The 13,429-nt window shown below is 36.7% G+C and overlaps 1 protein-coding gene across 9 annotated transcripts in view; it reads left to right on the forward strand.

The window, feature by feature from the left end:
* Window positions 1-10,402, forward strand: part of LOC123753974 (integral membrane protein DGCR2/IDD) — a 32,145-nt gene extending 21,743 nt beyond the window's left edge. For 7 of the 9 annotated variants that reach the window (XM_045736015.2, XM_045736019.2, XM_069307806.1 and 4 more), the window contains one exon: window positions 963-10,402. In XM_045736015.2, coding sequence (XP_045591971.1) covers window positions 963-1,155 — 193 coding nt within the window. In that variant the 3' untranslated portion in view covers window positions 1,156-10,402. The remainder of the gene's footprint in view (window positions 1-962) is intronic. The other 2 variants (XR_006772340.2, XM_069307816.1) reach the window with 2 other exon arrangements.
* The last annotated feature ends 3,027 nt before the right edge of the window (window positions 10,403-13,429 follow it).

A 13,429-nucleotide genomic window follows, 5' to 3' on the forward strand; every position in this document is an offset into this window, starting at 1 on the left:
ACTGCCTCACAAGGGCAGGGATGGGTTCATAAGAAATGCAGCTTCATAATAATATAAATATAATTGTTCTTCATTCTTCAATGGATAAGCAAATTTTTGATAAATTGTTAGTATGCCGTCCAGTACACTTAATTCAATGAAATAGTTACACAGTTGGTGGTACAATAGGCCAGGAGGTCTAAAATCTTTTATGGTTTCACTTTCAACAATATAGTGTTCTAGCGAATGCATTGAAGGTTTGTCACAGTTTACAATCTGAATATTCTGGTAGTGGCTCTGCCTCACTAACCTGTCAAATGTGCCTATAGCTAAGGTGAATTCGTGCAGTGACTACATCACATTGCCTGGTCCGGTTACTGTGCTGACCATACAAATACCTATTATTACTGGAAATATTGGCCTTTTTATATCCACTATGAATAATATTGAACTGGTAATTTCATTTTGATGTACATAGATGATAATTTAGCTGAGAGTGAAGATGATTTGTGTAGACTAGTGGTACAGTACATGTTGTTTATGAGCTGTAAAAATAAAAAATTAGAGCAATTAAAACTTGACAGTCTTGAGAAGCACGTGTTAGGAAAATAGAGTAAAGCTTTAGAATATTATTCATGTTCAGCTTTTGCATGCTGTTACACTATTGTACGAGTGCAATAGTGCAACAGAATGATTGAGGCGAGTATGCTGAAATGGTTTTGGCATGTTGACCAAACTACAAATTGTTAATATTGTACCTCTACCCATTTACTAAATTATTTGCCCTTTTACTCTAATTGCTCCCCATTCCACAGAAAGCAACAAATTTATTGATAATGAATACATAAAAGAATTATTATTTATTGTATTGCTTTTCATATTCTAGCATTTTGTTCCTGCCAATACTAGTCTCTAGTTGTACTTCAGTTTGGCATCACATATGATTTAGATTTAGTATACTGTATATATTCCCGTTCTTTTAGGATGCGTTCTAGAGAGCATCGTTCATCAGTGGTTCAGAGAGAAGGTGACCGTACCTCTACCTTGGAAGAGTTTCAGCTATGCCTCGCGATGGATATATCAGATTCATCAACCTCGTCTGATGTTCCTACACGAACATTTTCCTCATCTTCTGAAGATTCTACCTCCATGGACACAACATCAGAAATGCGGTGAATTGTGAAGCAATTAGTTGATGTTGGGATGTTAGTCATTAAATCAAATTTGACTGTGTATAAAACAAAAAAAATTCAAACATATGAACATCTTGAGTGCTCCACGAAGAGTCATTTGTCATGGCTAATGATGTGTATTCTGTCATGGGGATTCATCCAGGACATGCAGTAATGTTTTTCAGGAAGTGCTCTGTTCAGCATGGTTCAAAGGTAACGTTCAGATATGCACCTGGAAAAGTTTATCATTCACATTTAAAAGTTTAAATTAGAACAAATGTTAGAAACATTATATGAATTCTCCCAGCTTTGTACAGTATATATCCTAAGAAATTAATAAGGTTTAATAGCATATGTTAGAAACAAATTTAACATTTAATTTTATTTCCTTAATATTTAAGTTATCATGCACTTCTTCTTAGTGTTATGACATCCTGTGAAATATATACCATGTTAATCTTCAACTTGACCAGCAAGGTGAGTGGGTTATAGCTTAGTGTCTCAGCATGTCAGGGAATGTACAAAATTGTTGAGTACAGTACTTTTTGTTGTTGTAATCTATTAAGGTGGTGTGCACATCTAAGGATGAAGAATTTATGTAATCATTAATCGCTGCACTTTTGCAATGTTTAACAATATATGTGTAATACTGGTCGTGATTCTTGTATTAACGTGGCTTGCATTCCGTGAACGTCAACTACAGCACGAGAGACTGGACATATAGTGTTACAGTTGACATTGTCTCACGTCTCTTGATGTGAAAGATTTTCCCATCATTTCTTGAACTGATTGCAGTGTAGTTGACAACGTTAGGCCAGTGTATAACAATTTAAGAGTTTACAAATGATGTGTACATTTTTTTTTTTTTTAATCACATACAATGTGTGTGATGCTTCAGTGTGAGCAGCTAGCACCAAGGTTATAATCACAGCTGCAACCAGCATGCAATCTTGTGTATTATGGACTGGTGTTGATTGAATTCTTAGCTTTAATTGATCACATTTGAGAGATGAGGTAAATTTATGAACATGAGAATATTAAAAAATGTGTGGTGTAATGAGCAAGTCATTATTGAATTTAGTGTTAGTAAATCTATATACTGAGCCATCCAGTTTAATAATAAACTTATATTTTTTATGAATGAATTTTTTTTCTTGTAATAGAATACAACCACTGGGTTAAGAGTTTTTTAATATTTAATAGTACTGTAGTAGCCCATTTGGATAATATATTTGAAGCCTTATATTAGTATGACATGTCGCTAGGATGTGTGTGGATTTTTGTTTCTAGTATAGTAATACAGTTGATACAGGGCAAATTTCTGAAGACAGCTCTCTTGGTAGCTCCTCAAGCTTGGGCTAGGTCCTCCCAGGACTGCACAGATCCCAGGCTCTTGTGGATCTGTGCACCCTACCATCATGACAATGAACTGAAGAAATATTTTGAACACCCCTCCTCCCTTTTTTTTTTTTTTTTTTTTTTTTTTTTTAATAGATAACCAACTACTCGCTACACTGGTAACCAGAAGATGGTAATGACACCACTAACATAAGTGTCGGAGGAACAGATAACCCTCACTTGTAGCTTAGAGATTACCCAAGCTGCTACCAGATCTTCAGTGGCTTATTCAAGTTGACCAACTTTACATAAATTTTCATCTCTACACAGGGGTTCCATTACAATAGCATTCACTTCACTCACAGCATTGTGTTAAGCTGTTTGCATACCTCTGTCTATTCTTTCCCACTACAGTTTTGTTTTAGGGTTCTTCTCTTTCCAAGCATTCATTTAGAAAAAAACAGGGTTCTCATTTAAGTTTATTGCCATTGGTATAACTTTTAGCATGGTTTAGTTACGAATTGGGAGTCTTTATATTGATGGTGTCTTCTGGGACAATTTGTGCACAGAATCTCAAATTTTTCTGTGGTGGTACTCTTATAGTAAAATGTTTCAATTGAGCATGCAAGAGTTTCTTGCTTTATTCTTTTTCTCCTTTAGACAGTTGCTTCCCTGGCCATTCCAGGTCGTTCATGGTATTGTGCTTGGCGAGTGCATATCAAATACGTACCTCTTGCATCTAGACTGCCATTTTGGGCTATGCTGCAGGATTGGTTGGTCTGGTTTGTGTGTTTCAGGGGGTTTATTTCTGTGCTAGATCCCTACTGACTGGTGAGGCCTTTTGGCCTTTTCCTGGTGTTGATCATGTTTCTGCTGTGGATAATTCAGTGTGTTTGCCAGAACAGTGTTGTGATTGGTCAACCCGTTCTCGCAAATTCGTAAAGTCAATATTGACTTATTAACTACGTGCATAGGTGATATACTAAACATAATAGATACCCCTAAAAAGATTCATAGAAAACACCGACCTTACCTAACCTTGTTAGTATCTTAAGATAAGCATCTTATCGCTTCGTAATTACAATTATTACTTAACCTATACCTATTATAGGTTGGATAATAATTGTAATTACGAAGCAATAAGATGCTTATCTTAAGATACTAACAAGGTTAGGTAAGGTCGGTGTTTTCTATGAATCTTTTTAAGGGTATCTATTATGTTAAGTATGTCACCTATGCACATATTTAATAAGTCAATATTGACTTATTAAATTTGCGAGAACGGGTTGGATTGGTATACATGTATCCCAGTTAGGCTAACGATCTCCACTGGCTGCCCCTATCTTGTATATAATATTGTTTAGTTTGGTAAGGTGTAACCCAGACCCCTCAAAAGAATACTCAGAATCCTGTTGTTTTGGATGATTTTGAACCATTATTGGACTTTCCAGGTTATTGAGCCACCTGGGTCTGCCGTGTCTTGCTCAAGACCAGTGTTTTGGAATCCTTCAGCATTCCTTATTTCTGGTTGTTCAGCTTTTGCAGGCAGTTTCTGTTTGTGTGGGTCTGTTTCTCAACTGCTTCCTTTCCGTCTTCTGAAGTATTGACTTCCGGGCATGCTTGGGTAGTCTGGAATTTAGGTGAGGGTTGCCTGCTCCTTCAACCTTGTGGTGGTTGGGTTGCCATCTAGTACTGATGATTGAAGTGAATACAATAGGTGGCTAACTGGTAGTTAGAGATAATTAGCTTCTCATTATGGAGGACTGAATATCATCTGTTGTATTTCCCAACCAGGATGGCAAAACCATTTGAAAAGATTCTTGTCACTGCGAGGCATAAGTTGGTGAGTTCCTAGCTTATATTCAGTGTCCTTGGTGGGCTCTGGCATAAGGAGTCACTGAGGGACTGTTCAGAAAGAAGTATTTCATAATACTGTACTCGATGCCCCATTTTTATTTTAATTATAAATAAGATTTGATCTAAAAGTTCCCATACTGAATAGTGTATTGTGCAGAAACAAGGTTTTGTAAAAAGATTGACATTATCTGAATGCATGCCTGGTGTCTTATGGTTCATTCAGTCAATGATTTTGCAGTTTTATCATTTCTTTCCATTAGTGCATAGTAGGCTGGAGATTGTACTTGTTGATATGTGATGTTGAAAAGAACAAAGAAATGTTAGCTGCTGTATTTTCATGTGTTTGATGCATTGTTATTGTTTCACTTCACAAAATCAAAGGGTGAATGAAGATTTCTTTTGAATGGTTCATGAGATGTTGCAAGATAATCATGCAATAATATTGGCAGTCTTGTCTTGCGGAAGTAACGGCAAGCCTTCATCAGTGTGCTACTTGCCACAGCCTACTTGGTAACGAAGTCATTAGATACCAGCTATGCCTTAAGGTAATGCATTTTTCTTTTGCAACCCTTGATGTTTGTATAGTATGTTTGGGACTTCAGATCATACCTTGTATGTTTCAAATGAATTTATAAGAATTCAGTATTATATTTTTAATGTATACTGTAATTCTCTGCCTACCTGTATCTTGCTGCCTTTCCTATATTCTAAACAGTGATACAGAGAAACTTTCTTAAATGTTCGGGTACTATCCATTCAGATGATTGCCAAAGGTTTGACAGGATTGCTAGAAATATCTACTTAAATTGTCTGTATAGTGATATGCCTGGCAAAAGATGGCATTTTATTCCGCAGAATTATTGTGGAAGCCAGGACATTGGTTCTGTTTATCAGCACATTATACTTTTAACCTACTGCTGATATTGCACTGATGTACAGGCAAGCAAATACAGTAATAGGTAAATCCGAGTATAGATATTGTCAGTCTGCCTCTTTTATTATGTAGGGCATTGCCACAAACAGGGTTTTGACACAGGTAGGGTATTGCAGTGGACTGTAAACTGACACAGACTGGGCATTGCCACAGACACAAAATGGGAATTTAGGGTGTGAGCTGGTCTTAAAAAAAGTGGGTCGTTTCTGAATATCCCTAAAACTGTTTTTTGTTTTAGTTTAGTACCTTCCTTTCCCCAAAAGTAGAGGATTCGATGACGTGATGATAATACACAGGATATACATACACTGTACTTGGGCTCGGTGGGAGCACCAAAAGTAGCGTGAGGATAGCTTTTGTTGATTTGCTTCATAAGGTAAACTAGACATCAGTTATCAATATATTGTAGTAACGGTCAAATGTTACAAAGTGATGCGTGTAGTTTAACAGAAATTATCTTGAAATATTTGAAACCTCAGTCTGTGTATGGGGCAATAATTTAGGTAAATCTAATAATTATCATACTTCACCAGCATTTCTGAAAGTAGTATTTTATTTTCTCATTTTTGTGAAGTAATGTGATTAGCTGTATTGATGTAAATCTTGGCAAATTTAATGACAATGTTGATGGAGTACTAGTACAACAAAAAATGGTCACAATTTTTCAGATATTGGGAGTTGACGTAACTGGGGAAGTGTGACAAATGAGATACAAAAATACAGCAGAGCAAGTTTGAAGGTGAATCCGATAAAGGAGGGATAGTATAAAGGTTTGGCTTTTGCTGGAGCAGCTGACTGTGAGACAGGTGGCAGGGTGATAGTTGTGGAACAGTGGTGGTGGTGTAGCAGCTGACTGGAAAACAGGTGGCAGGGTGATGGTTGTTGAACAGCTGACTGGAAAACAGATGGCAATAAGGTGGGTGTTTGCAAGTAAAGTGATATTTTAGGGTAAATATAGTACAATACATTTAAGGTTTTTGTAGACTCCTTAATGAAGCTAAACTTCTCTAGGTAATGTTATTGTTTGTATTTGTAACTTATCATAAATGTTTTTTATTATATTTATATAATTTGGCACTATATCATTATTTATAAACCTCACCTCTAATAACCAAGGATTATCAGAAAGGACATGTTATTTACAAAAATGTATTAATACTGCATTTAAGATAATCATTAGAAATACTAGAAAAATGATTTAAGTGCTCATATGTCATTTGCATAGTGTTTTAATAGTTTTTCTGATTTTCATAATTATTTTACATTAAATGTCTTTAGCCTTACTTAAAAAATATATAAGGCTTTGGAGTGTTGTAGATGAAAAGCCCCCTTCTGCGTATGTCACTCTGGTGGGACCTTAAGCAATGTTTTGCTCTCATGGATATGGCAAAGTACCAGCCAGGTCAGTGGCACTTTTACATCCACAATGCAGGCTTTTCAATCCACTTTGCCCAATGTCTCCACTTCCCTTTAGTGGAAGACACACATTGGAGAAGTGTGGGGCCATCAGGAAATGACCTCTAGGAGATTTGTTCATCTATACTTAAATACTGTTTGGAAGATGTATTTTAACTTCAAAGAAATCATGAAGCTTTTCTCTGTTAATAGTAAGTTTACTACTTAACTACTACCCCAACCCTCCAGCACATATATAGCATGTACAAATGGGCACCTGGGAACCCTAACCTTGCCTTCATATGAAATCGCTCGCAAGAGTGTTGGGCATATCAGAACAAAATGGGAGGGTTACGTGAATGACTACGTAGTTGGAATGAGCTTAATATCTACAAAGCTTTATTTCTGAGCTTGGCTCACTTGGTTGATTTCTTAGACAAGAATCTCAGTCTTTATTGGAGAATTTTGCCAGGGCTGAAAAAATTAGTTTTAGGATCCTCAGGTTCTTTGGTATTTTTGTCATTGGTATTAACACTCTATGAAGAGGTTTGTTTGCTTTTAAAAGACAAATGACCAATTAGCACAGTTGTACCCTACCTGACAATCTCTTTCAAGGAGAGTACCACTTGAGGAATGTATTTTGAGTGTAGGTGAAAGTAAATGCTGGAGATTTTGAGATAGGATTAAGAATTCTCAGGTCTCTTACCCTGCATTAATGTGGCAGGTAATATGTAAGGATCCTCCTGCTGTGTTTGGTATATGACTGTCACACTGACATGACTAATATGGTGTTGCTGTGGGAAATAGAGACAGGGCCTATGGCACCAACTTGGTTGGTTGAGCTAAAAAAAAAAAAGAAAATGCATAGCTTATACTGTTGACAGTGAATGTTAAATTAATTTTGGAATTATATTCAACTGATGAGCACTGGTTCATGTTTCCTTTTAGATACACCTTAGAATAAAGATGTTATGTACTTCATGCTGCTTTGTATAAGATGTCTTTTTTTTTATAAGTAAACTGAAGTAAAACACTTGCTTCATGGAGATTTAATTAGTTTCATTGAAAAATATATAAATAATATAATTTTGTGATAAAACAGCATGCCAGGTATTAATGGAACCTGCTTCTTGGGCAGTACAGTAAGGAGCTTGCCATCATAGTAATCAATATAGAGGAATATTAAAGCTTGAGACCAAAATGTTGGTAATGTAAATGCCTAGAATGGACTACTTGAGTCAAAAGTTATTGGTACATTTAAAAATACTTAATATTTTGTCCCACGAATGACGAAGTATGGCATAAAAAATTTAGTAGACGAATGTCCACCAATAACGCAGCATGGTGTCAAAAATGTTAAAAATTGGCCTGCTTTCGGCCTGGCTGCGGGAGGGAGGCGCTGCAGTTTTGGATATTATATGCATATACTCCTGTAGGGAATTTCATTGCGAATACATTGATACCAAAATGAAAGACCTAGGACCAGAATTAAGGTAACAAAGTTGAAAAGAGTATACACATTTTATTGCTTTTTATTTGCGCTCACAGGGGTAACGCTCCATCAATTTCTCTGTTTGCTATGGGTGGTACGCCGGGCTTTTGGACATTATATGCATGTACTCCTGTAGGTAATTCCATTGCAAACACAATGATACCAAAATAAAAGATCTAGGACAAGAATTGAGGTGGCCAAAGTGAAGAGTGTGTATACACATTTTATTGCTCTTGCACGCTCTCTGATAACACGCTTTCATTTTCTGATTGTGGTGGCTTTATATGCAATGTCCTGTAGAGAATTCTATTGCAAACACATTGATGCCAAATTGAAAAATCTAAGACGAGAATTGATGACAAAGTTGAAAAGAGTATACACTTTTCAGTATTACCATGCTCTAATGTAATGCCAGGCATGCCTTGTGGTGGCGCAGCGCTCTCTTGCGGGTAACCTTGGCTCACTTTCATCTTGTCGGCGGTTGAGCGTGGCGTGGTTTTTGACATTATGTGCATATACTCCTGTTGGGAATTATATTGCGAACCCATTGATACCAAAATGAAAGACCTAGGACGAGAATTGAGGTGACCAAAGTTAAAAGAATGTACACATTTTATTGCTCTTGCGTGCTCCCAGGTAACTCACTCTCACTTTCTCTGTATGCTGCGGGTGGTAAGCTGGGCTTTTGGAATTTGTGGTTTTAGTCCTGTAGAGCATTCTATTGCGAACACATTGATACAAAATTGAAAAACCTAGGATGAGAATTGAGGTGACAAAGTTGAAAAGAGTATACACTTTTCAGTATTACCGCGCGCTCCTGTGGAAGGTTCAAACCCACCCGGGATAGTGGGGTGCTCGCTCGCCCAGAGCGCGAAAGTGTTAAATTCAGATAGTATTATTGTCTTATAATTCAGAGGTCATCAGTCCCCAAAATGTAATGTTTAATTCTGTATATCACACAACTCCATTTTTGCACTTTTGAAGAGAGTTTAGTGGATTAATACTACGTAGGCACTATCCTGCTTGGGTTGGCCCTATATTATAGTACTGTAAAGTTATTTCATTGGCTGGCAGTGAATATGCTTCTGTTTAAGTATTTTCATTTGAAGTCTTTATTCTAAAGCTAGCCACGTTTGTACATTCTCCAACATTATTACATCAGCGACTAATTCCCAGGTGATGTTGATTCCCTCATTTTTCCCAGCTATTTCCCATTAATGCACATTGTACAGTATATTTTTATATTTAGGTTGTCCTCTTATGATTTTCTGTATTTGTGAAATACCTCCTTAATTTTCTGAGTTCAACAGGCTTGGCATTGCCTTTTGACAATTACTCGCTTTCTTAGATGATAGAATACTTCCACAATGTATCAAAGGTTTACTCCCTTTAAGTGCACAAAGAATTCTCTTCATGTTTTGGAAAAGTTCAAGAAGTGTAGAAGAGTGCCTTGAGGCATACTGTTAGCAGGTATTGGTCTAAGACCTTTTGCAATGGTTTTTTGCGTTAAAGCATTCTGCTCCTCATCACAACAGGACTATGCAATGGAAGCATGTGACAAATGGAGTACTAGTGAATGATATGCAGTCAGAGGGTACTTGAGGTAATTATAACCTGCCATAGACTATATAGCTTATAAATGTAGATATTACTATTTAGTCATGCACAAAGGATAGATTGTAGAACACTTGCTATCATAGCTTTATTTTATGTGGAATCATCTTTGTAAGCCAAGCTTTCTATCGTGTACTGGGCAGCCCAAGCAGTTATATCCCACTTAATTATTCATTACAACAAATGTTTGAGTACATTACTGGTATCTTTCTTAAACTTCTATCCCATATGTTGCTTAGTAAAGAAGTAGGTGTTTCTTATTTAGCTAACTGAATGTACAAGGTCACCATACTTTTAGTATGGGATAAAGTAGATTAAATATTTCTAGAGCACATATATACTGTACTTGTATATAACAAACAGATGAGTACTGTATATGTATAATGTATATAATTTTTTAGTTTTAGTCCTATGTTGTATTAATTTTATAAACTTTTGCATTATTAATTATGGTTAAAAATGGCAAAATTGCAAACTTTAAAAAGTGAGAAATTAATTTGTTCAAATTTTGTTAAAAAATGTTAAAATCGATAATTGTCAGTCAAATTGTGAAATATTGCCTCAAGATTAGTAAGTTGGTGCACTTATCATTCCTTTTAAATAAAACCAAAGACAGTCCTGCATTTTCTTTTATTAAATTTCTTTAATGTGTGAATTATTATGCAGTATCTGCATATTTTAGAATCCCAACAAATTAAACTTGTGTACAAGTTGAAAGTTAGATTTTTCTATATTTAATAGCAGTTTGTTAAAAAAAAAAATGATTTACCCACTTTATACCTATTTGATGGGGTTCTGGGAGTTCCTCTACTCCCCAAGCCCGACCCAAGGCCAGGGTTGAAGTGAAATTTATGGTGAGTGGTTACTGTAATTATAATTCCTTGTTTTGTGGGCAAGAACCACTTAACCAAGCTTATCGAGGTCCCCCTTGCCAGTTACTGATGATCTTCCCCAGAATGCGACCAAAACAGTTGCACAAGTCCCTGGTACCTATGTTACTGCTGGGTGAACAAAGGCATCAAGCGTATGGAAACGTGCCCAGGTGTTTCAATGGGATTGAAGCCAGCATGCTTAATATTGTATCGAAGCAGTTCACCATTGTACTAGAGGACTAGTATATACAGTACTGCCGAACATCACATGTAACTGTTTGCTCGAGCTGTGTTATTTTCTGATTGCTTATGCCTCCAAAGTATAGAAAATGATCATATCAAATAATAAAGAAAAAAACTAGCATAGCCTTTGCATATTGAAGCAAATGAGAACTCAAAAAGTGATTATAAAGCACAAAAGATTGAGTTTGCATGAATTTAGAGTGGCCAGCTACTCTAAATAGAACAAATTTTATGTAACTAATGCACTTGCTAATTAAGAAAACCGAGAATAGAATAAAGAAAAATAAAGCACAATACCTGTAGAAGAAAATGGAAATACTGTAGTTACATCAGCACCAGCTGAAATTGTTATATTTGTCAACTGAAGCTTTTTAGTTATTTTTTTCTTTAATGCACAGGAACAGACAACTATTCACTCCTTTTGGCAAGCCCAAAGCTTTCCCCTTGCCATAGCTCATGGTAAGCCCCTTACCCACAATAAATCCCTGGAACACGACCCCTCACTCCTAATTGGTTAACTACCAGGTACCCAATTACTGCTGGGTGAACAGAGGTGAATAGTTAAGGACTGACTCCCAGACAATCCTCCCTGTCCAGGACTGCAATATATGAGGGGTCTTAGCCTCCATACCTGCTTAAAACGCCTATCATTATCAATAATAAAAATACTGTATACTGGATACCATGTTGTAATTAGCCATCCTTTATTATAATATATAATAATGCATTGTGTCAGGGGACAGGATGCCATAGTATATTCGTACACGTTAAGCTTTTATCAAGTTCCCCAACCCCCCCTCCTCCATGGTCGAATTACAGACCCTGCCCAAGATGCAACCCCCACAACAAGCTGACTTAACTCCTGAGTATCTACTTACTGCTAGGTAAACAAAGGCATTAGGTGAAAAGAAATGTGCCCAACCATTTCTCTCCTGCCTGGGATTCGAATCCGCAATTCTCGATTCAGCCCGTCTTCCAAACAAGGACCCAAAAGTGATTTCATACATTCGCCAAACTCCCCGTTTATGAATGAAAAACGGTTTGCACACGACTCTCAACTGATTTCGTTCGAACACTTCCGGAACAAGTGCTTCACTGACGAATTTTGTTCGAATCACAACGCTTCACCCACGTACTACAAATACAAATAATCGCCAACAGAACCTGAACACCTAACTTAACCTATACCTATACTGTATATGCAAAATATGCTATTACAATATTAATTTATATTTGAGAAAATTCCTGTTTTGAATGAACAGCATGTACAAATCTATGAATGCGTCTGTGGGGTCGACTGCTGGATGTAATCAGCCCGTCCTCCAAACAAAGATCCAAAAGTGATTCCATGCACCCGCCAAACCCCCTGTTTATGAATGAAAAACGGTTTACACACGACTCACAACTGCTGACGTTCGAACATATCTGGATCAAGTGCTTCACTGACGAATTTTGTTCGAATCACAACGCTATAAATGCTTCACCCACGTACTACAAATACAAATAATCGCCAACAGAACCTAAACACCTGACCTAACCTATGCCTATATATACACAATATGCCAATATATTATAATATTAATTTATACTTGAGAAGAAAATTCCCGTTTTGAATGAACAGCATGTTAAAATTTATGAATGCGTCTGTGGGGTCGACCGCTGAATGTAATGGACTTGAGTCGAGGACGGGTTGATGTAATGGACTAGAGTCGAGGACGGGTTGCTCGAGTGTGCGTCGAGAACTAACCCGACTGTACTTTTTATTATTATTATTATTATTATTATTATTATTATTATTATTATTATTATTATTTTTCTACCACAGACGTGGCCACACATTTACAATGCTAAGCAGCACGTATACATTTTCTTCTGTCCTCCACGGACGGGGCGAGTGGTCTGTTAAACATATAGTTCAGGGATTTATTGAACAATCAACCACAGAAGAGGGGGGTAAGGTAAGGTAATTATCAAAAGAAGGCACCAAACCGGGAAGGCTATGTACAGAAGAGGGGGGGACTGTAGTGCTTTTAAAATGCTAATCTAACCTACAGACATAAATACATAGATACATTGATTTACGTCTACCCTGCATAAAGTGTTCGATGTGCGACTGGACTACCCGGACCCCTTACTATACTATACATCGCTCAGAATTATATAAATAATTACTATTACATAAACGCTATTAATTCAAAGCATATCCAGTTAATCGCCTTCACTCTTGTGCTACCAGTCACGTGACCAGCCACAGTTTGTATATTTATGTTCAATATAAATAATATTTATATTCAGGTTCGGAGAAACGAGACAATGATGCTCTCTCTAGTTTGTATATTCTCTAGGGTATCGGCCTATCATCTCTGGCAACCGGGGCGTTGCTATGGAAACATCTGACGTAGGCTGGTAGTTCATCTAGACAAAGTACAGTACACACGAAATAAGTTGTCTCGTATGATCTTCATTCAGGTTTTGTAAACGTTGAACATGCATTTAAGCAAAACCAAAAAAAGGATATACCGCTCTTTAATTT

This window comes from Procambarus clarkii, chromosome 6 (assembly GCF_040958095.1).
Source record: "Procambarus clarkii isolate CNS0578487 chromosome 6, FALCON_Pclarkii_2.0, whole genome shotgun sequence".
NCBI classification, from domain to species: domain Eukaryota; kingdom Metazoa; phylum Arthropoda; class Malacostraca; order Decapoda; family Cambaridae; genus Procambarus; species Procambarus clarkii.